General features: G+C 45.7%; 1 protein-coding gene across 3 annotated transcripts in view; it reads right to left on the bottom strand.

Moving 5' to 3' along the window:
• Positions 1-25,105, bottom strand: part of atp8b5b (ATPase phospholipid transporting 8B5b) — a 506,562-nt gene that overhangs the window by 12,442 nt on the left and 469,015 nt on the right. For all 3 annotated transcript variants that reach the window (XR_011588690.1, XM_070868497.1, XM_070868507.1), the window contains exon 28: positions 6,363-6,493. Coding sequence is in view for 2 of the 3 variants with exons in the window: in XM_070868497.1 (XP_070724598.1) it covers positions 6,363-6,493 (131 nt within the window). In the remaining variant the exon portion in view is untranslated. The remainder of the gene's footprint in view (positions 1-6,362; positions 6,494-25,105) is intronic.

Genomic DNA, 25,105 nt, shown 5'->3' with positions numbered 1-25,105 from the left:
CAGTCCCTCCGGTGCCCACCTCTCGCGGAAGGCCGCGAGCGTACCGGTGGACACCGCGTGCTCCATCTCCAAGGACACCCTGGACCGGATGTAAGAGCGGAAGAGAGGCAGGCAGTCAGGTTGAACGACCCCCTCGACCACCCGCTGCCTGGACCGGCTGATGGCACCCTTGGCCGTGCCCAGGAGCAGTCCTACGAGGAGGCCTTCGGACCTACCCGCTCCCCTCCGCACAGGGTGCCCAAAGATCAGGAGAGTGGGACTGAAGTGCAGCCAGAATTTCAGGAGCAGCCCCTTCAAATAATGGAACAGGGGCTGCAACCTTGTGCACTCACTAAAAATATGGAACACGGACTCCTCCTTGTGCATGAAACTCTTTTAGAGTTTATCTGTAAAACATAAAACATTAAACCGTGCCACCTGCCCTGGATGACACAGCAGACATTTACAAGGCCGCTTTTTTTTGTTTTTTTTTGGGGCGCTAAAATCAAATTTTTTCCGGTGCCCCCTATAAAAGGGAAGGGGACACTAAAAGCACCGGCAATTAAAACAAATTAAACTTTAAAACGTAAAATCAAATTAAAATTTGGTTGCCGGGCGTGATGATGCACTCCAGTCCCTCCGGTGCCCACCTCTCGCGGAAGGCCGCGAGCGTACCGGTGGACACCGCGTGCTCCATCTCCAAGGACACCCTGGACCGGATGTAAGAGCGGAAGAGAGGCAGGCAGTCAGGTTGAACGACCCCCTCGACCGCCCGCTGCCTGGACCGGCTGATGGCACCCTTGGCCGTGCCCAGGAGCAGTCCTACGAGGAGGCCTTCGGACCTACCCGCTCCCCTCCGCACAGGGTGCCCAAAGATCAGGAGAGTGGGACTGAAGTGCAGCCAGAATTTCAGGAGAAGCCCCTTCAAATAATGGAACAGGGGCTGCAACCTTGTGCACTCACTAAAAATATGGAACACGGACTCCTCCTTGTGCATGAATCCCAAAAAGTTAGTTTACAGGTGCACCAGGTAATCAGGAAGGCGAATGGAATGTTGGCCTTCATTGCGAGAGGGATGGAGTACAAAAGCAGGGAGGTCCTGCTGCAACTGTATAGGGTATTGGTAAGGCCGCACCTGGAGTACTGCGTGCAGTTTTGGTCACCTTACTTAAGGAAGGATATACTGGCTTTGGAGGGGGTACAGAGACGATTCACTAGGCTGATTCCGGAGATGAGGGGGTTACCTTATGATGATAGATTGAGTAGACTGGGTCTTTAATCGTTGGAGTTCAGAAGGATGAGTGGTGATCTTATAGAAACATTTAAAATAATGAAAGGGATAGACAAGATAGAGGCGGTGAGGTTGTTTCCACTGGTCGGGGAGACTAGAACTAGGGGGCACAGCCTCAAAATACGGGGGAGCCAATTTAAAACTGAGTTGAGAAGGAATTTCTTCTCCCAGAGAGTTGTGAATCTGTGGAATTCTCTGCCCAAGGAAGCAGTTGAGGCTAGCTCATTGAATGTATTCAAGTCACAGATAGATAGATCTTTAACCAATAAGGGAATTAAGGGTTACGGGCGGGTAAGTGGAGCTGAGTCCACGGCCAGATCAGCCATGATCTTATTGAATGGCGGAGCAGGCTCGAGGGGCTAGATGGCCTACTCCTATTCCTACTTCTTATGTTCTTATGATTTCCCTTTCATAAATCCATGCTGACTTGGACTGATCCTGTCACTGCTTTCCAAATGCGTTGCTATTTCATCTTTAATAATTGATTCCAACATTTTCCCCACTACTGATGTGAGGCCAACCAGTCTATAATTACCCATTTTCTCTCTCTCTCCTTTTTTAAAAAAGTGGTGTTACATTAGCTACCCTCCAGTCCATAGGAACTGATCCAGAGTCGATAGACTGTAGGAAAATGATCACCAATGCATCCTCTATTTCTAGGGCCACTTCCTTAAGTACTCTGGGATGCCTGATAAAATTGGCTCGGAGGCAGGAAGCAAAGGGTAATGGTTGATGGGTGTTTTTGTGACTGGAAGGCTGTATCCATTGAGGTTCCGCAGGGCTCAGTGCTGGGTCCCTTGCTTTTTGTGGTATGACTTGGACTTAAATGTTAGTGTATGATTAAGAAGTTTGCAGATGACACTAAAATAGGCTGTGTGGTTGGTAATGAAGAAGAAAGCTGCGGACTGCAGGAAGATATCAATCTGGATAAGTGTGAGGTAATGCATTTGGAGAAGTCTAACAAGGCAAGGGAATTCACATTAAATGGTACGACACTAAAAAGTGTAGAGGAACAAAGGGACCTTGGAGTGCAGGTCCACAGATCCCCAACGGTAGCAGGCCAGGTAGATAAGGTGGCTAAGAAGGCATATGGAATCCTTGCCTTTATAAGTCGAGGCATAGAAAACAAGAGCAAGGAGGCTATGCTTCAACTGTATAAAAACACTGGTTAGGCTGCAGCTGGAGTACTGTGTGCAGTTCTGGTCACCACATTACAGGAAAGTGACTATGAGGAAAGATTGGAGATGCTGGGTCTGTTTTCTTTGGAACAGAAGAGGCTAAGGGGAGACTTGATTGAGGTGTACAAAATTATGAGGGGCCTAGATAGAATGGATAGGAAGGATCTGTTTCCCTTGGCAGAGGGTTCAACAACCAGGGGGCATAGATTTAAGGTAATTGGGGGGAGCTTTAGAGGAGCTATGAGGAAATATCCCAGAGTGCTTAAGGAAGTAGCCCGAGAAATAGTGGATGCATTGGTGATCATTTTCCAACAGTCTATCGACTCTGGATCAGTTCCTATGGACTGAAGGATGGCAAATGTAACACCACTTTTTGAGAAAGGAGGGAGAGAGAAAACGGGTAATTATAGACCAGTTAGCCTGACATCGGTAGTGGGGAAAATGTTGGAATCAATTATTAAAGATGTAATAGCAGCACATTTGGAAAGCAGTGACGGGATCGGTCCAAGTCAGCATGGATTTATGAAAGGGAAATCCTGCTTGATAAATCTTCTAGAATTTTTTAAGGATATAACTGGTAGAGTGGACAAGGGAGAACCAGTGGATGTGGTGTATTTGGACTTTCAAAAGGTTTTTGACAAGGTGCCACGCAAGAGATTGGTGTGCAAAATTAAAGCACATGGTATTGGGGGTAGTGTACTGACGTGGATAGAGAATTCGTTGGCAGACAGGAAGCAGCGAGTCGGGATAAACGGGTCTTTTTCAGAATGGCAGGCAGTAACTAGTGGGGTGCCGCAGGGCTCAGTGCTGGAACCCCAGCTCTTTACAATATACATTAATGAATTGGATGAGGGAATTGAGTGTAATATCTCCAAGTTTGCAGATGACACTAAGCTGGGTGGCGGTGTGAGCTGTGAGGAGGATGCTAAAAGGCTGCAGGGTGACTTGGACAGGTTTGATGAGTGGGCAAACGCATGGCAGATGCAGTATAATGTGAATAAATGAGAGGTTATCCACTTTGGTGGCAAAAACACGAAGGCAGAATATTATCTGAATGGCGGCAGATTAAGAAAAGGGGAGGTGCAATGAGACCTGGGTGTCATGGTACATCAGTCATTGAAAGTTGGCATGGAGGTACAGCAGGCAGTGAAGGCGGCAAAATGGTATGTTGGCCTTCATAGCTAGGGTATTTGAGTATAGGAGCAGGGAGGTCTTACTGCAGTTGTGCAGGGCCTTAGTGAGGCCTCACCTGGAATATTATGTTCAGTTTTGGTTTCCTCATCTGAGGATGGACGTTCTTGCTATTGAGGGAGTGCAGCGAAGGTTCACCAGACTGATTCCCGGGATGGCAGGACTGACATATGGAGAGAGACTGGATCGACTGGGCTTGTATTCACTGGAGTTTAGAAGGATAAGAGGGGATCTCATAGAAACATATAAAATTCTGACGGGATTGGACAGGTTAGATGCAGGAAGAATGTTCCCGATGTTGGGGAAATCCAGAACCAGGGGACATAATCTAAGGATAAGGAGTAAGCCATTTAGGACTGAGATGAGGAGAAACTTCTTCACTCAGAGAGTTATTAACCTGTGGAATTCCCTACCGCAGAGAGTTGTTGATGCCAGTTCAGTGGATATATTCAAGAGGGAGTTAGATACGGCCCTTACGGCTAAAGGGATCAAGGGGTATGGAGAGAAAGCGGGAAAGGGGTACTGAGGTGAATGATCAGCCATGATCTTATTGAATGGTGGTGCAGGCTCGAAGGGCCGAATGGCCTGCTCCTGCACCTATTTTCTATGTTTCTATGAAAGGTCTTCACCCAGAGGGTGGTGGGGGTCTGGAACTCACTGCCTGAAAGGGTGGTAGAGGCGAAAACCCTCACCACATTTAAAAGATACTTGAATGTGCACTTAAAAGTGACGTAACCTACAGGGCTACGGACCAAGAGCTGGAAAGTGGAATTAGGCTGGATAGCTATTGGTCGGCCGGTATGGACACAATGGGTGGAAATGGCCTCTTTCCATGCTGCACATTTCTATGATTGTATGATATCATTTTAGATGCCTTCTTTCACAGATGAAAACTCCAATTATTTTCAATTTTTCCTCATAACTCAGACTTTTAAGATAAAGGATCAGCTTAATGGCTCTTCTTTGAACTGCTTCCAATACTTAAATGTCTCTCTTGTATCTTGGTGAACAGAACTGGGCATATTACTGAAGGTGGAGTCTGACCAGAACACTACACAGTTTGATCATGGCTTCTTCTGACTTGTATTGGCTATACTGTTCAGCATTCTATTGGATTTGTTGGTCGCTGCTCTGCTTAGTTGGATCTGTTACATGTCATGTTGAACACTCCTAGACAAATGCAACACACTTTGGGCTGTCCATTCCTGTCCAGTGCCTAAGAAAAGTGGTTTGGAATATTGAGGTTTATGGGCTCAATTTTCCCCAAAGCATTTTTTTGCCGTACTTGAAGAGCTACATCCGGTTTTTGGGGGCCTAAGTACGCCAAAAAAATATATTCTAAGTTTCCCTGTTGGATTTCTTCATTTTGGCCTGTTGTATCCCGACCTTTAGTTTTGGGGGTGGAGCCTTGATCTGTTGCCATGGTAACCAGGGACACAATGCGACCTGAGGCTGCAAAGTGAAGCATACAGCCAGCTCCCAACACATTAAAAGAATTGAAGAACACATAGTAGCAACTTACCTCCAACCCCGCCCAAAAGTGTTTGCCGGTCCGGTCCCATTCTCGGTCCTCGGTTCGATTCTCGAATTCTCTCTCTCGCTCTCTCTCTGTGTGAGTGAATGGGGACCGAGAATAGGACCGGACAGTCTCTCTTGTACGTGTGAGTGAACCGGAGACCGAGAATGGGACCGGACAGCCTTTGGGCGGGGCTGGAGGCAAGTTGCTGCTATGTATTTTTCAATTCTTTTAGTCTGTCCAGGCATCTGCTGCGTCGATTTCCTTACCTGTGCCGATTTCCTTAATTCTCCTCAAGGTTTTTCTGGAGAGGCCACACACGCTGACCTAAGCAGAACTGGAGTAACTCTCAGCTGGCCAAACATCCCTAAATAGCCAGAATTGGCATAGGTAGCTGGTAATGCCCCCTTTGGCTGAAAAAAAAACTGACCTAAAAAAATCGTAACTAACTGAGTTATGCTGGTGCAAACTGATTGGGGAAATTGTGGTTTTTCAACTTAGGCCAAAAAGAGCAGCCTGCTCCAAAAAAACGGCGCAAATCACTTGGGAAAATTGAGCCCAATAAAACTTATAGGGTATTCCACTATCTAGAAGAACTTTCCTCTTCTAAATCAATGCTGGCTCTTTCTAAATCTATGATTGGCTGATTCAGAATGCACTGCAAATAGTCGACATGAACATGTATCCTATTTTTAAAGGAACACACCAGTAGAATATTTTACAATGATCTTATCCTCAAGTATTTGTTTGAGGAATACAGTATGTAATTAATTTTTTTAAATTACGAGTTTTTTTTTACAAACATACCACTCCAATTGGGACTGCCACCTTCTTTGTGTTTCTGAGTCTAGGTAGAGAAATGTGATGTATGTTCCCTTAGCCCTTGGTTCTCACCACTTTCAACAAATAATTATGGGCTGTTAGGAACTGACAATAAACACTGAAGCATCAGATTTCATATCCAGCCTCAGAAACACCGAGAAAATGCTCATTTTGTGATCCCAGCCATCTTGTATTGATTCTGAAAAGAATTAGATTTAAAACAAAATACAGGATTATATTTTTGCAACTGAATACTGGAGGATTGCAATATTGTAGTGCTTTGTTGTGGAATATTATTTCAAATAATAACAAGTTACATAATTATGAATAATAAATAGTTTTCCCGACAGATAGCCTTACTCTATAACATGCATTAAGAACGTACTTTATCGCTGAATGTAGGTCTCAGTTCAGCATTGAGGTATCGCATGATGACAACTGGCAGGACACACATTGTTGCTGTTAGGAAAATGGTCAGCCATACATGTGGCTGATTCAAGGCATTCCTTGCAGTACCTAGACAAGACAAAAGTGTGTTAAGTTTAGCATATTCCAAAGAAGAATTCCTTGGCTATTAATATTTTCCAGTGTAATTTCATTAGCATTTTTACAGTTTATTCAACTGATTATTGTTAGTCTATTCTTCCTGCAAGGCTTTGAGGTCACCCTCCTTCTTCTGCTGCTTCCTTGCCTCCTCCATAGTGTTCCTCATCCGATGAGGACTGCCGCTGCTGCTGTGCCTCCTCTAAATGCAGATGAGGTTGTGGAATATGCAGCACACCATTCTAATGCGGAAGACTCTTTGTGGGGCACATCATAGGGTACCCCCAGACCTGTTGAAACACCTGAAGCTCTGCGAGAGCAATCTTATGATGTGCTCAATGATCAATGGTCCCCTGGCCTTCAATATACCTGTGTTGCTCTGGTGTCAAAGGGTTGTGGAGGGGTGTCGTGAAGCACTTGTTCCCCAGCAGCCAACTTGATGCGTTCCTGTGGGTTTAGTATTGGGGAAGTGGTTGAATGTCACAGGAAAAACGTACAAACGTGGATGCTCTTGTTTCTGTGATCGGATAGTAATCGGGTGCTAATTTTTTCTATTGACAAATGCAGCTGGTTAATTGCTAATTATTAAACATACATTTAATTTTATTTTGTTACATAGTGGTCTTGTATGAAGTATATGTAATATTTTAGAACAGGTCCTGGATTCATATGCACATTTTGTATGCACAAACATCCCGGAATTTAATTTTATTTGAATTTGATGCTACTTGAAGCTTTCAAGATCGAGGTTAAAATTTGTCTTTTTGTTTAAAAAAAAAAGAAACAAAAGTTTACAGCAGGGATGGACAATTGATTCATGGGGTAATTAAAAATGGATGAGTTTGGGTCGGGTTGGAAGATAAAATGTTAAAAATTTCAAATCCGAACACATCTCGAGCTCGCCCACTTTTGGTTTGGGCAACCAATCTGCTCTTGAAATTTTTTAAGGAGGCGGCATGTGTCCATTTTAACAATGTTTCTATTTTGAACTGCTGTTGAACAGGTTTCCCTGGCCTCTGGAAAGTCAGCAGGTGAAAGGAGTCGAGAAGGCCTGGACACATAAGATAAGTGCCTTTACACAATTGCTTACGGGCCAGGAGGAGCAGGAGTGTATCCTCCTGGCTATAACAAGCTAACCCTGAAAAACTCTCCCAACAACCCCCACGATCCCTGATCCCCCCCGTGATCTCCCCCCGTCCCCCCAACACACACAACTCTCCCTCCCTCTGTCATCCTCCCGACACCCCCTCCCCCCACCCCATAAGATTTATCCCCCCCGTCATCACTAAACCTACCTACTCCTCGGCTGCAGCCTATTGCCACAGCAGGGTTGGGGTGGTGGGGGGGGGGGGGGGGGGGGGGAGGGGAGGGGTGGGGGGGGCAGATTATTCTGCCTCCAAATAATTCATATTGCTAAAGGGTGGATCCAAAGTACTAAACATGGCCTCCATAAGTGAAAAAGATGATCAACATTCTGCAACAATTTCTGAAGCAGTGAAACTGTTTTTAATTCAAAAGGTCAAAAACAAAGAGCTTTCTTAGCTCTGTTATAGCTTGTCTCATACGAAAGATAGCACTAAAATAATATACTAGCCCTAGAAGGGATAGTGTAGATTTACTAAAATGATACTGTGACTAAAAAGGCTAAATTATGGGGACAGGTTGCAGAACGGGGTATATTCCCTTGAGTTTAGATGGGTGATCTAATTGAGGTGTTTAAAATGATAAAAGGATTCGATAGAGTTGATACAGAAATGCTATTTCCTCTGGTTGGGAATCCAGAACAAGGGGGCACAATCTTAAAATTAGAGCCAGGCCATTCAGGAGTGAAATCAGGAAGCAGTTTTTCACCCAAAGGGTAGTGGAAACGTGGAACACTCTCCCCTAAAAGACTGGATTCTGAGTCAATTAACATTTTCAAGACTGAAATCAACAGAATTTTATCAGGCAAGGGTATCAAGAGGTATGGATCAAAGGTGGGTGATTGGAGTTAAGGTACAGATCAGCCATGATCTAATTAAATGGCAGAACAGGCTTGAAAGGCTGAAGAGCCTATTCCTGTTCCTATGAAAGGCAAATCTGAAAGCAATAACGCTGAATTTCTCTGGAAAAAGTCTGTCCCTGTCTCTGAAATTAATTTACATTTCTTCTTCAGGCGCAGTTAGGTGCAACCATCTGCAAAGCCATTCAGCAAATTTTGGGGTGATTGGGACGGGTGTAGAGGTGACGATTGGGAGGGGAGTGATGCGGCAACTCGGGGTTGGGGGGGGGGGGGGTGGCGGAAGGGGGGCGAGCAGTGGCCGGCATCGGCCCACAGTTTTAATGTGGGGTCAGGAGGAGCTCTCCTGCTCCTCCTGGCTCCACATTCGGCAAAGTATTTTAAAAATAAATTTACCATTTTGTTGGCAGCTTCCGTTTAACTACTGCCAGTTAGGTCGCATGAAGACCTGATTTTTCAGAACGGGCATCCATCTCATAATGAGCACGTGCTCCTGCACGCTACATTGAAGGCTTAGGCGCCCACTGAGCACATGAAAATTGAGTGTCCTTTTAGCGCCTGAGAAACATTTTCCTATTGACGATATACTCCCATTCATTACTTTTCCTCCAGAAGTGTATTACTTCACACTTGTCCACATAAAATTGCCACTTGTCTGCCCATTCCACTAACCCATCTATGTCTCCCTAAAGTCTTTTGCAGTCCATCTTGCTGTTTGGCAAATATTCAGCTCTTGTGATGTCTGCAAATTTCAAGATTGTGTAAGATTGAGCATAACCATAAATCGCAAAGTGAACTGAGTACATTGTGAACAGAGTTTGAAGTTTAGAATTTGGTGAGAACAGGAATTCAGTGCAGAACAGGAAGGAGGTGCCTCTTTTTGTCTTTTAAGCTTGAGGCAGTAAATAGAGCAGCAGCTTTAAACAGTGCTCAAGAGCCAACAGCAGCAGAGCCTATTGGGATAGGCAGAGCGGCAGACACAAGACAAACCTCAAAAATCTCAAAAAGAAACGTCATAATCAGCATACAATATGGAGTGGTGTGTGTAGGTTACAGATAAGTATTACGTTTATTGGTTAGTGCTTTTATCTGTTAGAGTTTGTATTTTGTGCCCCCATGACCTCAGCCCTCCCTATGGGCTCAATTTCCCCAGCGATTTGCGCCGTTTCTTTTGAGCAGGCTGCTTTTTTTGGCCTGTTTAAAAAAAAAACACAATTTCCCCAATCAATTTGCACCAGCTTAACTCAGTTACGATTTTTTTAGGCAAGTTTTTTTTTCAGCCAATGGGGCCGTAACCTGCCACCCGCGTCAATTCTGGCCATTTAGGCAAGTTTGGCCAGCTGAGAGTTGCTCCAGTTCTGCTTAGGCCAGTGTCTGTGGCCTCTGCAGAAAAACCTTCTGGAAAGTTAAAGAAATTGGCGCAGGTAAGGAAATCGGCGCAGGTAAATGCAGCAGATGCCTAGACAGCAGCAGCAGGAAAGATAAGGGAGAGGGGGAGAGAGAGAGGTGGTGGGGTTGTGGGGGGGGGGCGGGGGGGAGGAGGAGAGAGAGGTGGTGGAGGGAGAGGGGGTGAGGGAGGAAGGAGAGGGGGTGAGGGGAAGCCTTTCGGGTGTAGTTCGGTGTGGGGACCGGGAGGGAGGAGGCCACTCGACCTGGGCTAGGGGCGGGGGAGCGGACCGGCAAGGCACTCGGGCCAGGGTCAGGCGGGGGAACGGTCCAGCAAGCCCTTAGGCCAGGGATAGGGTAGCGGACCGGCAAGGCACTCGGGGCCAGGGTCGGGCGGGGCAACGGACCGGCAAGCCCTTCGGCCAGGGCTAGGGGCGGTGGAGCGGACCAGCAAGGCACTCGTGGCCAGGATCGGGTGGGGGAATGGACCGACAAGGCACTCGGGGCTGGGGGGTGGCGGGGGAAAGCGGGACCGCAAGGCACTCAGGGCTGGAGAGGGGGTGGGGGAGCTGGACCAGCACCGGCAAGGGTCTCGGGGCGGGCTAGGCAAGCAGACCGGCAAGCCCTTTGCCCAGGACTGGGTAGCGGGACCGGCTTTAATAATTGGGCGTAAGTTGCTGCAATATATTTTCATGTATTTTTAAGTTGATGCAATGTGTTTTAATGTTTTTAAATTGATGCAATGTGTTTTAATGTGTTGGGAGCTGGCTGTATGTTTCACTTTGCAGCCTCAGCTCGCATTGTGTCCCTAGTTACCGTGGCAACCCGATCTTTTTGGTGCAGATCAAGGCTCCACCCTCAAAACTAAAGGACAGGTTCGGCCATGCCAAAATGAAGAAATCCAACGGGAAAACTGAGAACATTTTTTTTTGCCGTACTTGGGCCCCCAAAAAATGGGCGTAACTCTTCAAGTACGCCAAAAAAAAGCTTTGGGGAAAATTGAGCCCTATATCTGGAATCTCCTCCAGCCCTATAACCCCCTCAAGATCTCTGCGCTCTGCCAATTCTGGCCTCTTGAACATCCACCATTCGTGGCTGTGCCTTCAGCTGCCAAGGTCCTAACCTCTGGAATTCCCTCCCTAAACCTCTCGTTACTCCTTTAAGATGCTCTTAAAACCTACCTCTTTGGCCAAACTTTTGGTTATCTGCCCTAATATCTCCTTATGTGGCTCGGTGTAAAGTTTTGTTTGATAATGCTCCTGTGAAGTGCCGTGGGATATTTTATTATATAAATGCAAGTTGTTGTTGTTAGCTAAACAGTTGCAGCCTTAAAGCTAAAAATAAGCTATAAATACATTGTATCTATAAATAAATATAGACTAAGGTATGGCAGAGCAAGTTGTGTGTCTGGTACTGCAGTATGTGAGAATTTGTGGACAGCGAAATTGTCCCGAAATACTACAGTCGATGTCTCTGCCTCGAATCTCTCCGGCTCAGAGTCACTGAACTGGAGTGCGAGTTGGAGACACTCCGACACATCAGGAAGGGAGAGGAGTATCCGGACAGTTTGCTGCAGACCTCCATCACACCTCGTAGAGAGGTGCAGAATCAGATCAGAGTTGGTATGACCAATAGTGTACAGAGCAAGTGGAACCAAGGTGAGATAGAGAACGAGAACCCGCAGAAACTGATTCTATCCAACAGATATAATGCACTTGCTTCCTCTGGGGATAAGGATGAAGACTGTCGGAAGGACAGCCAGAATGCGAACCATGGTACTTTTCTCCAAAGGGAGAAGTGTTAGAAATCAGGGATGCCTAAAAATGTATAAAACTAATACGAATGTATAAAATAAATCGTTGTTTTTAACTGCAGACAGATAGCCTATTCGAATCAGAGAAATGTTTAGAAATGGATGGTATAGTTCTTTGTACTATATACAGTCTCCCTGTTATTAAGCAATTATCTGTTATTTTTAAGTTAAGGCTTGAATCTTGTTTATATATTTTATGTATAATACGAAGGATCAGGTTTGAAGTTACCGTAACAAAACTGCTGGTAAAGATAATGAATGGAAGTTGAGAGTTAACATGAACATGTTGTAAAAGAGACAACGATTCTAAAGTGGACAGTTTTCTGGTTTGGCCTCATGGGATCAATGAGCGGATAGGGACAAGAGAGATGAGAGAGATTTCCAAGGGAAGAAACCTTGGGTTAGTGTAAACAGATAGTGACATGTGGTCAAAATCAAAAGACATCTTTAGGGTGGGTTTTGTTTCAAGAATCAAGAAAAAGAACTAGGGGCTAGAATCTCCACTTTTTTTGCATGCTTAACGCCCATTTTACCGCTGAAATGACATAGAACGCCCATATATCGCCCATTTTGGAACAAAATGGAAACTGGTGAGCATTTTTCGGAAACTAGTCGCTGAGCGTTACTTTTCCCATGTGCTTAACACCGAAAAAAAATATTACCGCCCGCCCACTTCTTTTGGGCAGAATGGACAAATTCAGCGCTCATAATATCGCCCAGCGTTACTTTCTGCACGGAATTAATGCCGAGATTCAATATTAACGCCCGCCCACTGTTTTTTGTCATAAAGAGCATATTTACCCAAACGAGCAGCCACGGAGATCGCCATCGTCAATTTCACCACCTTGCATACATATCGCCCACAATATCGCTCGCCCAAAAAAACGCCCACAAAAAGTGGAACTAACTGGAACGAATCACAGGGTTATGGACGCCATGTGCTAGATCACATGTCGCGTCCTTTAAAAGGCTGCTATGCTTCAACCTTGGCGGAGTTCGGATGTACTCTGCAGATCGTTGGAGTTGATATGAACATCTCTGAAAACATCTTGACCATACTGTGACCGATTGGACTTGAATAGGTGTCTTCGTCGGGACAGTCCTTGTTTGTGAGCAATCAGTGGAAAATAGAGAGCAACTGCAATGGGGCCTGTTCTTTCTCACCCTCTCTTGGTGACCAAATTCATGCAGCATAGAAACATAGAAATTAGGTGCAGGAGTAGGCCATTCGGCCCTTTGAGCCTGCACCGCCATTCAATAAGATCATGGCTGATCATTCACCTCCGTACCCCTTTCCTGCTTTCTCTCCATACCCCTTGATCCCTATGGCAGTAAGGGCCATATCTAACTCCCTTTTGAATATATCTAACGAACTGACCTCAACAACTTTCTGCGGTAGAGAATTCCACAGGTTAACCACTCTCAGAGTAAAGAAGTTTCTCCTCATCTCGGTCCTAAATGGCTTACCCCTTATTCTTAGACTGTGACCCCTGGTTCTGGAACTCCCCAGCAACGGGAACATTCTTCCTGCCTCTAACCTGTCCAATCCCGTCAGAATTTTCCATGTTTCTATCAGATCCCCTCTCATTCTTCTAAACTCCAGTGGATACAAGCCCAGTTGATCCAGTCTCTCCTCATATGTCAGTCCAGCCATCCTGGGAATCAGTCTGGTGAACCTTCGCTGTGCTCCCTCAATAGCAAGAATGTCCTTCCTCAGATTAGGAGACGAAAACTGAACACAATATTCTAGGTGTGGCCTCACCAAGGCTCTGTACAACTGCAGTAAGACCTCCCTGCTCCTATACTCAAATCCTCTAGCTATGAAGGCCAACATGCCATTTGCCATCTTCACCGCCTGCTGTACCTGCATGCCAACCTTCAATGACTGATGTACCATGACACCCAGGTCTCGTTGCACCTCCCCTTTTCCAAATCTGTCACTATTCAGATAATATTCTGTCTTCTTGTTTTTACCACCAAAGTGGATAACCTCACATTTATCCACATTGTACTGCATCCGCCATGCATTTGTCCAATCATCTAACTTGTCCAAGTCACCCTGCAGCCTCTTAGCGTCCTACTCATAGCTCACATCGCCACCCAGCATAGTGTCATCTGCAAACTTGGAGATATTACATTCAATTCCTTCATCTAAATCATTGATGTATATTGTAAATAGCTGGGGTCCCAGCACTGAACCCTGCGGCACCCCACTGGTCATTGCCTGCCTTTCTGAAAAGGACCTGTTTATTCCGACTCTCTGCTTCCTGTCTGCCAACCAATTCTCTATCCACGTCAATATATTATCCCCAATACCATGTGCTTTAATTTTGCACACTAATCTCTTGTGTGGGACCTTGTCAAAAGCCTTTTGAAAGTCCAAATACACCACATCCATTGGTTCTCCCCTGTCCACTCTACTAGTTACATCCTCAAAAAATTCTAGAAGATTTGTCAAGCATGATTTCCCTTTCATAAATCCATGCTGACTTGAACCGATCCTGTCACTGCTTTCCAAATATGCTGCTATTTCATCTTTAGTAATTGATTCCAACATTTTCCCCACCACCGATGTCAGGCTAACCCGTCTATAATTATTCATTTTCTCTCTCCCTCCCTTTTTAAAAAGTGGTAGAATGTTGGAAAATGATCACGAATGCATCCACTATTTCTAGGGTCACTTCCTTAAGTACTTTGGGATGCAGACTATATCAGGCCCTGGGGATTTATCGGCCTTCAATCCCATCAATTTCCCGAACACAATTTCCTGGCTAATAAGGATTTCCTTCACTTCCTCCTTTTCGCTAGACCCTCGAACCCCTAGTATTTCCACAAAGTTATTTGTGTCTTCCTTAGTGAAGACAGATCCAAAGTATCTGTTCAATTGGTCTGCCATTTCTTTGTTCCCCAATATAAATTCACCTGATTCTGATTGCAAAGGACCTGCTTGGTCTTCACTAATCTTTTTCTCTTCACATATCTATAGAAGCTTTTGCAGTCAGTTTTTATGTTCCCTGCAAGCTTCCGTTCATACTCTATTTTCCACCTCCTAATTAGACCCTTTGTCCTCCTCTGCTGAATTCTAAATTTCTCCTTTGCAAGCATCCTTTGTAAGCAGGATCAAAAGTCCAACATAGTATGTTGCCTACCTGGTGCCAGGGTGAGGGACATCTCGAACCGCTTCAAAGAATATTGGAGGGGGAGCGGGAGTCCATGTTGGGACCAATAGGAAAGAATAGGCAAGAGGTCCTGTTCAGCGTGGTAACTCAACATCCAAGGGTATTCAACATTCAGGAAGGATAGACAGAAAGGAAAAGGAGGTGGGGTAGCGTTGTTGGTTAAAGACGAAATTAACGCAATTGTAAGGAAGGACAATAGCTTGGATGATGTGGAATCTGCATGGGTACAGCTGCGGAATACCAAAGGGCAGAAAACGATAGTGGGAGTTGTGTACAGACCACCAAACAGTAGTAGTGAGGTTGGGGACAGCATCAAACAAGAAATTAGGGATGCGTGCAATAAAGGTACAGCAGTTATCATGGGCGACTTTAATCTACATATAGATTGGGCTCACCAAACTGGTAGCAATATGCTGGAGGAGGATTTCCTGGAGTGTATTAGGGATGGTTTTCTAGACCAATATGTCGAGGAACCAACGAGAGGGCTGGCCATCCTAGACTGGGTGATGTGTAATGAGAAAGGACTAATTAGCAATCTTGTTGTGCGAGGCCCCTTGGGGAAGAGTGACCATAATATGGTAGAATTCTTTACTAAGATGGAGAGTGACACAGTGAATTCAGAGACTAGGGTCCTGAACTTAAGGAAAGGTAACTTCGATGGTATGAGATGTGAATTAGCTAGAATAGACTGGCGCATGATAGTTAAAGGGTTGATGGTGGATAGGCAATGGCAAACATTTAAAGATCACATGGATGAACTTCAACAATTGTACATCCTTGTCTGGAGTAAAAATAAAACGGAGAAGGTGGCTCAACCGTGGCTAACAAGGGAAATTAGGGATAGTGTTAAATCCAATGAAGAGGCATATAAATTGACCAGAAAAAGCAACAAACCGGAGGACTGGGAGAAATTTAGAATCCAGCAGAGGAGGATAAAGTGTTTAATTAGGAGGTAGAAAATTGAGTATGAGAGGAAGCTTGCTGGGACCAAAAAAACTGACTGCAAAAGCTTGTAAAGATATGTGAAGAGAAAGAGATTAGTGAAGACAAACGAAGGTCTCTTGCAGTCAGAATCAAGTGAATTTATAGTGGGGAACAGAGAAATGGCTGACCAAGTGAACAAATACTTTGGTTCTGTCTTCATGAAGGAAGACACAAATAACCTTCCGGAAATACTAGGGGACAGAGGATCTAGCGATAAGGAGGAACTGGAGGAAATCCTTATTAGTCAGGAATTTGTGTTAGGAAAATTGATGGGATTGAAGGCCGATAAATCCCCAGGGCCTGATAGTATGCATCCCAGAATACTTAAGGAAGTGGCCCTAGAAATAGTGGCTGCATTGGTGATCATTTTCCAACAGTCTATCGACCCTGGATCAGTTCCTATGGACTGGAGGGTAGCTAATGTAACACCACTTTTTAAAAATGAGGGAGAGAGAAAATAGGGAATTATAGACCGGTTTGCCTGACATCGGCAGCGGGGAAAATGTTGGAATCAATTATTAAAGATGAAATAACAGCGTATTTGGAAAGCAGTGATAGGATCGGTCCAAGTTAGCATGGATTTATGAAAGGGAAATCATGCTTGACAAATCTTCTAGCATTTTGAGGATGTAACTAGTAGAGTGGACAAGGGAGAACCAGTGGATGTGGTGTATTTGGACTTCCAAAAATCTTTTGACAAGGTCCCACACAAGAGAATGTTGTGCAAAATTAAAGCACGTGGTATTGGGGGTAATGTATTGACGTGGATAGAGAACTGGTTGGCAGACAGGAAGCAGAGAGTCGGGATAAACAGGTCCTTTTCAGAATGGCAGGCAGTGACTAGTGGGGTGCCGCAGGGCTCAGTGCTGGGACCCCAGCTATTTACAATATACATCAATGATTTAGATGAAGGAATTGAGTGTAATATCTCCATGTTTGCAGATGACACTAAGCTGGGTGGCAGTGTGAGCTGTGAGGAGGATGCCAAGAGGCTGCAGAGTGACTTGGACAGATTAGGTGAGTGGGCAAATGCATGTATAATGTGGATAAATGTGAGGTTATCCACTTTGGTGGCAAAAACATGAAGGCAGAATATTATCTGAATGGCGGCAGATTAGGAAAAGGGGAGGTGCAACGAGACCTGGGTGTCATGGTACATCAGTCATTGAAGGTTGGCATTCAGGTACAGCAGGCAGTGAAGGAGTCAAATGGCATGATGGCCTTCATAGCCAGGGGATTTGAGTATAGGAGCAGGGAGGTCTTACTGCAGTTGTACAGGGCCTTGATGAGGCCTCACCTGGAATATTGTGTTCAGTTTTCGTCTCCTAATCTGAGGAAGGACGTTCTTGCTATTGAGGGAGTTCAGCGAAGGTTCACCAGACTGATTCCTGGGATGGCAGGACTGACATATGAGGAGAGACTGGATCGACTGGGCCTGTATTCACTGGAGTTTAGAAGAATGAGAGGTGTTCTCATAGAAACATATAAAATTCTGACGGGACTGGACAGGTTAGATGTGGGAAGAATGTTCCCGATGTTGGGGAAGTCCAGAACCAGGGGACACAGTCTAAGGATAAGGGGGAAGCCATTTAGGACCGAGATGAGGAGAAAGTCTTCACTCAGAGAGTTGTGAACCTGTGGAATTCTCTACCGCAGAAAATTGTTGATGACAGTTCATTAGATATATTCAAGAGGGAGTTACATATGGCCCTTATGGCTAAAGGGATCAAGGGGTACGGAGAGAAAGCAGGAAAGGGGTACGGAGGTGAATGATCAGCCATGATCTTATTGAATGGCGGTGCAGGCTCGAAGGGCCGAATGGCCTCCTCCTGCACCTATTTTCTATGTTTCTATGAGTACCAGGAGCAAGGAGCTAATTTTAAAAAAAAAATAGGACCTCAAGAGTTATAATAAGAAATAGGAGCAGGAGTAGGCCATATGGCCCCTCGAACCTGCTCCGCCATTTAATACGTTCATCTCTGGATTATTATCCAAACCGCATGCAGATTGGCATATGGATAAGCAGATTAGGACCGTGAACACGTGGCTGAAGCAGTGGTGTGGGAAAGAATGGTTCCATTTCATGGGACACTGTCACTAGTACAGGGACAGGAACGAACTGTTCCATTGGGATGGGCTCCTTTACAAGAGACTTTTAGCTAAAGTTGATGCTCATGGAATTGATGACAAATTATTGACCTGGTTAAGAGATTGGCTGAGCAGCAGGAGACAGAGAGTGGGGATAATGGGCAGGTACTCTAATTGGTCACAAATCCAAGTTTGCCGATGACACAAAGACACAAAGGCGGCACTGTAAGCAGTGTCAATGGAAGCAAATAATTATTAATAGATTAAGTGAATGGGCAAAACTGTGGCAAATGGATTTCAAAAAAGGTAAGTGTAAGGTCATCCACTTTGAACCTGAAATAAATAGATCAGTGTACCTTCTAACGGTGAAAGGCTAGAAGCAGTGGAGGTCCAAAGAGACCCAAGGGTCCATGAACATGAATTATTAAAATGTCATGGAGAGATACCAAAAATAATCAAAAGGTTTTATACAATGCTGGTCGTTATACCTAGAGGACCAGAATACAAGGGATTAGAAGTCATGCTACAGCTATACAAAGCCCTGGTTAGACCACACCTAGAGCAATGTTCCCTCTTATTTTTTTTATGGTGCACGGTCCCTTTAACTGGATGTGCGGCCCATTCAAATTTCCGCACATGCGCAGTTTCTCCTATATAAAAGCCTGTGAGCATCATGCACGGGACCTCCAGACCATTGCGCAGCTGCGGTTTAGCAGGAACGTTGACCTGGAGGTCTGTGTTCAGTTCTGGGCACTACATCTTAGGAAGGATATATTGGCCTTGGAGAGAATGCAGTGTAGATTTATGAGAATGGTACCTGGACTCCAAGGGTTAAATTATGAGGAGCGATTACACAAACTAGGGTTCTATTCCCTGGAATCTAGAAGATCAAGGGGTGATTTGATCAAAGTTCACAAGATATTAAGGGGACCTGAAAAGGTAGATTGAAAGAACCTATTTCTGCTGGTTGGGGAATCTAAGACTGGGTCCTTAGCCTAAAAATTAGAGTCAGGTTTTTCAGGAGTGAAGTTAGGAAACACTTCTACATTCAAAGGGTGGTAGAAGTTTGGAACTCTCTTGTTAATTTTCAATCTGAGAATGATAGATTTTTGTTAACCAAAAGTATTGAGGGATATGGGACAATGGCGAGTATATGGAGTTTGGTCACAGGTGAGCCATTGATGGCAGAGCAGGCTTGAAGGGCTAAATAGCCTCCTCCTGTTCCTACGTATTCTCTATCTAAATCAAATTCTCTATACCAAGAACAAAAGTGGAGCCAATACTGACCCTTGTGGTACACCACTTTCAACCCTTCTCCAATCTGAGCAACACCGTTTACCCTACTCCTCTGTTTTCTATTCATCAACCAACTTTTTATCCATGCTGCTACATTTCCTTATTGCAAAGTGCTGCAGTACAATGGGACCTGGGGATACTTGTGCATGAAACACAAAAGGATAGTATGCAGGTACAGCAAGTGATCAGGAAGGCCAATGAAATGTTGGCCTTTATTGCAAAGGGGATGGAGTATAAAAGCAGTGAAGTCTTGCTACAGTTATACAGGGTATTGGTGAGGCCACACCTGGAATACTGTGTGCAGTTTTGGTTTTCATATTTACGAAAGGATATACTTGTTTTGGAGACAGTTCAGAGAAGGTTCACTGGGTTGATTCCGGAGATGAGGTGGTTGACTTATGAGGAAAGGTTGAGTAGGTTGGGCCTCTACTCTTTGGAATTCAGAAGAATGAGAGGTGATCTTATCAAAACGTGTAAGATTATGAGGGGGCTTGACAAGGTGGATGCAGAGAGGATGTTTCCACTGATAGGGAGACTATAACTAGAGGGTATAATCTTAGAATAAGGGACCGCCCATTTAAAACTGCGATGAGGAGAAATTTCTTCTCTCAGAGGGTTGCAAATCTGTGGAATTCACTGCCTCAGAGAGCTGTGGAAGCTGGGACATTGAATAAATTTAAGACAGAAATAGACAGTTTCTTAAATGACAAGGGGATAAGGGGTTATGGGGAAGTGGACCTGAGTCGATGATCGGATCAGTCATGATCGTATTGAATGGCGGAGCAGGCTCGAGGGGCCATATGGCCTACTCCTGCTCCTATTTCTTTTGTTCTTATTACCTGATTTTTAGTAATAAGCCTCTCGTTAGAGACCTACTGAATACCTTCTAAAAATCCTCATACACCACACTACAGAGCAGAAGTGATACCCGCCCTCCTATATGCTTCAGAGACATGGACTATGTACAGCAGGCACCTCAAAGCACTGGAGAAGTACCACCAATGCTGCCTCCACAAGATCCTGCAAATGCATTGGCAGGATAAGCACACAAACGTCAGTGTTCTCGCTCAGGCCAACATCCCCAGCATCGAAGCATTAACCATGCTCGATCAGCTCCGATGGACACATCTTTAAATCATTCCATTGAATTTGTCAAACACGACTTGGTATAAGTATATCTATTTGTATAAAATAGGGTAATACTCTTGACATTCTCTCGACACTTCGCTCCCCCTTTGAAATCTTCACGTGAAGGAGATTTTTACTTGGGCCATTTGCAACAGGTACATTGGTCTCGATGTTACCGCAGAGACGGGATCTAAATGCGCGGAGGGGCGATAGTAGATGACAAACACACAAGTTCGTGGGATGCTAAGGAATATCCGATTTCAAACGGGATGCCTGATTTTCATTTTACTTCTGAGTTTCGTGTTGCCACAGCACGTGAGTTTGTATGATGCTCATCTCAACTATTTAAAGGCTCACATCAAAGATGCAATGGTGTAGGAGGTTTGGAGTTCTGTGCATTGTTTTACCTTAAGTAGAAGTTGCGAGATGGAAACAGGAAGGCTGCATCCAGATTTAATAAGGCATCCCTAGACTTACTGCTGGGTGCGCGGAAGGTGCTGATCTTTCGTATCAACTGGAAAAAAATATCTGGTGCCTCAAAAAAGAAGGCGCGGCTGAAGGTGGCTCAAGAGGTGAGCAGCAGGAGTGTTCTCATGAGGACGTAGATCCAATGTAGTAAGCGTTTCAATTACCTAACCAGGTCCAGAAAGGTAAGAAAAGTTGCAGATTCAGCTACACCCTGTCGTGTACCCTCTTCTCACTCTGTCTTGTCAATTGTACTCCATTTACGTCACTCCTCACACTCACTTAAGTTTCTGCAGCATCTATTGTTGCATTCAACTACAGATCCTCAGCTTCCTCCATCAACCGTTGCCACTCCCCCCAATCCTTATGTAATGTGATCCCACCTCAGTCAATTCCTGCAATTCTCAGCACATGACCTCAAATGCATGCCAGTGACACTCATGATGCATCTGCCTGAACATCACCCTCACCGAATCCGCTGGATGCACACAGGCCTTACAGACATTCATAGGTCTGTCGTGCCCCTTTGCAGAGGAGAGTCCCAATACAAGGAAGAGGGAGAACCGGAGGCAGACCCCCATAAATCGTAGAGCTCACAAATGCCAAGCGGGAGGATAAGCGGCATATCAGCCTCCCTGAGCATTCAAGATGGCGAGACTCATACTTCATTGCTGCAGGGTGATAGAATTAATCTCTCTGATCCATATCATCTACAAGACTAAGTCATCTTGACTTGAATTCAGCTCAAAATGAAATATGATCATCTTAATCATGTGCATTTCAACATTTGTACATTTCCCTGACTAAATCATATCCGTTTCTTCTCTCCTCCAGGGCCATCAAGCAAAGAACAGCAAGCCCTGCGCTTTGCAGATGAGGATGCCTCAGAGGAGCTCATTCCATCTGAGGGTGCACCATCATAGGACTCATGCGAACCAGGCACCAGCACAGATACAAGCACTTTAATGGGTCAGTTAAGTGAGATGTCACTTGTGATTCGAATGGCACAAGTGAGCATGAGCAGAAAATGGTGGCAGGGACAGCTGTGGAGGGTCCGCATCGGAGGGCACCATCCTCTCCAAGCTCTGCTCAGCTGGACAGAGTTGCTGAACCTGGGGGCCATCAATGAAAATGAGAATGATAAAGCATCAGCAGTAAATGTGCGAGGTAGTGGCAATCCTTCCAGGCTCACATTCTACAATACCACAGGATGGAGGAGTCCAGCTCAAACATTTGTGGATTGATGTCGTAGGCCATTGCAAGGATGACTTCCATTGAGTGACCTTCTTCGTGGATCTTGAATCGTGGCGCATTAATCAGTTCCTGCAGGCTGCCCTGCAAACTATGGATGGCCACATTTCTGTTACCTTAAAGAGGATGCCAGATACATTAGTCATGGGTTTATAAGACATCACTGATCTGCTCCAACCTGCTCTCCCGTAGAAAGGCAGGAGTGATGTGCTGCTGGCCCAGGAGAGGGATAATGGCGATAGAGGTAAAAGTGTGAACTTCACTCAAAGCGTTTTTTATGTCTCACCTGTTGCCGCCCCCCAACCCCACCCCCCACCCAACCAGTACCCGGCATGCTGCCTCCTCTCCTGCTAGTCCAGTCTGCTCCTGCACAGCCCTCTCAGGCTCCAACACCCAGAGGTCGTCGGCCACGAGCACATCAGAATTCAGAGCATGGGACAGAGAAGCCTGCCTCTACCTCTGCTGCAGCCATAGGGGTCGCACCACATAGGAGTGCTACGGAAAGAAAAAAATTGCTTTGTAGTTCACCAAAGGTGTGTTCATGGGTGTATTTGGATATATGAAACTATCTTTTTTATTATCTCGTCTTAAATCTATTATTTTGCACCACTTTCCTGTGTTCCCATTCTTGCATGATGTGTGCCAACTTGGGTTTTCATTTGTTTGGTGTTGAATGAGAAGACCTAAATTGACTGAGACCAATAGGTACATGTGCAACAGGTGATAGTTGGTTACAGGACTGCTTGTGTAAGTGGAGAGAAGGGCAAGGATGTGATAATTACTTTGGTCCAGTGTGAGTGACTAATTGAACCTTCAAGCTTTTCTGGCATTCCTCGCACCCAGAGCAGCAATATGATCTTCCTCTTCCTCCTCTTTATTGAAATTCTCATCAAATGAGGAGTGCTGAGCGGCTTGTTCCTCATGCACCTCAAGTCCTCACTGCTGCACTATGTTGTGCATAACACAACACACAACGAATATTGTAGTGGCACTTGCTGTTGCGTGCTAAAGGGCACCTGCAGACCTCTCCAGGCATCTGAAGTGAAACCTGAGCATGCCGATGACTTGCTTGATGACAGATCTGGTTAACATTTGGTTCGCGGTGTAGCGCTCCTGGTGTTAATTGGTGGGGTTCTTCAAAGGTTTGAAGGGGGTATCCTTTTGTCACCCAGCAGCCATCCTTTAAGGCTGGTTCCAGGTCTGAACAGGTTGGGATGTTGGACTGCCACGGTATGAAAGCATCATGGCAGCTCCCCAGGAATCTGGCGCACATCTGCATAAACATTTTCTTGTGGTTGCGCACCAGCTGAACATTGATGGATTAATATCCCTTGTGGTTGACGAATGGTCCTGGTTGATCTCGGGGTACGCAAATTGCCATGTGTGCAGTCGATGACACCCTGCACCTGTAGGTAGCCAGCCAGACACAAATCCCAGTGCCCGCTCATTCGGGCTATTGTCATTACAGGGAATGTTACCTCCAGTCCTGGCAAACAATCCTGCCTCATGCATTTATGTGCAGCCAGCTGCAAGACCCTTGCAATGTCTCTGGCAGGGCCTTGGAAGGAACCAGAGGTCAAGAAATTGAGGATAGTTGTGACTTCAACAGTCATTAGTAATGTGTTGAGCAAGAACACTGATGTTGGTGCGCCGATCCTGCCAATGGATTTGCAGGATCTTGCGGAGGCAGCGTTGGTGGTACTTCTCTTTGAGGTGCCTGCCATACATAGTCCATGTCTCTGAGCCATATAGGAGGGCGGGTATCACTACTGCTCTGTAGACCATGAACTTGCTGCCGGGTTTGAGGTCCTGGTCTTCAAGCACTCTCTTCCTCAGGCGACCGAAGGCTGCATTGGCACATTGAAGGCGGTGTTGGACCTCCTGCTGACAGTAGGCTCCCGAGGTATGGAGAAAGTTGTCCACGGCCTTGTGATAGATTATGATAACTGGGGGGGGGCAGTGCTGTGTGGCGGGGGCAGGTTGGTAGAGGATTGGTAGAGGTAGAGGTTTGTCTTATGGATGTTTAGTGTAAGGCCCATGCTCTCATACGCCTCAGTGAAGGTGTTGACAATGGCTTGGAGTTTGGCCTCCGAGTGTGGGCAGATGCAAGCGTCATCTGCGTACTGTAATTCAACGACGGAGGATGGGACAACCTTGGATCTGGCCTGGCGGCGGCGGAGGTTAAAAAGATTCCCGTTTGTCCTGTAATTTAGCTCCACTTCAGCGGGGTACTTGCTGAGGGTGAGATGGAGCATTGCAGCAAGGAAGATCGAGAAGAGTATTGGTGCGATGACAAAGCCTTGCTTGACCCCGGTCCAAACATGGATTGGGTCTGTGGTGGGTCTGTTCATCAAGATTACGGCTTACATGTCATCGTGAAGCTGGCGGAGGATGGTGACAAACTTTTGAAGGCAGCCGAATCGGAGGAGGACGCTCCATAATCCCTTATGGTTGACAGTGTCGAAGGCCTTTGTGAGGTCAAAGGCGGCCATGTACAAGAGTTGGTGCCGTTCCCTGCATTTCTCTTGTATTTGCCATGCGGTGAAGATCATGTCTCCTGTGTTCCTTAGGGGGCGGAATCTGCATTGCAACTCCTGCAAATCCATTGGCAGGATAGGCGCACCAACGTCAGTGTTCTTGCTCAGGCCAACATTCCCAGCATCGCAGCATTGACCATGCTCGACCAGCTTCGTTGGACAGGCCACATCATCCACATGCCTGACACAAGACTCCCAAAACAAGCGCTCTACTCGGAGCTTCGACACAGCAAGTGAGCCCCAGATGGGCAGAGGAAACACTTCAAGGACACCCTCAAAGCCTCCTTAAAAATGTGCAACATCCCACCGACACCTGGGAATCCCTGGTCCAAGACTACTCAAAGTGGAGGAAAAGCATCCAGGAAGGCGCTGAACATCTCGAGTCTCTTCGCCGAGAGCATGCTGAAGCCAAGCGTAGACTGCGGAAGAAGCGCACGGCAATCCAGGCACCCCACCCAC

This window comes from Pristiophorus japonicus, chromosome 2 (assembly GCF_044704955.1).
Source record: "Pristiophorus japonicus isolate sPriJap1 chromosome 2, sPriJap1.hap1, whole genome shotgun sequence".
NCBI classification, from domain to species: domain Eukaryota; kingdom Metazoa; phylum Chordata; class Chondrichthyes; family Pristiophoridae; genus Pristiophorus; species Pristiophorus japonicus.
Note: the sequence above shows the minus strand (reverse complement) of the source record. Positions and strands in the feature narration are given on the sequence as shown.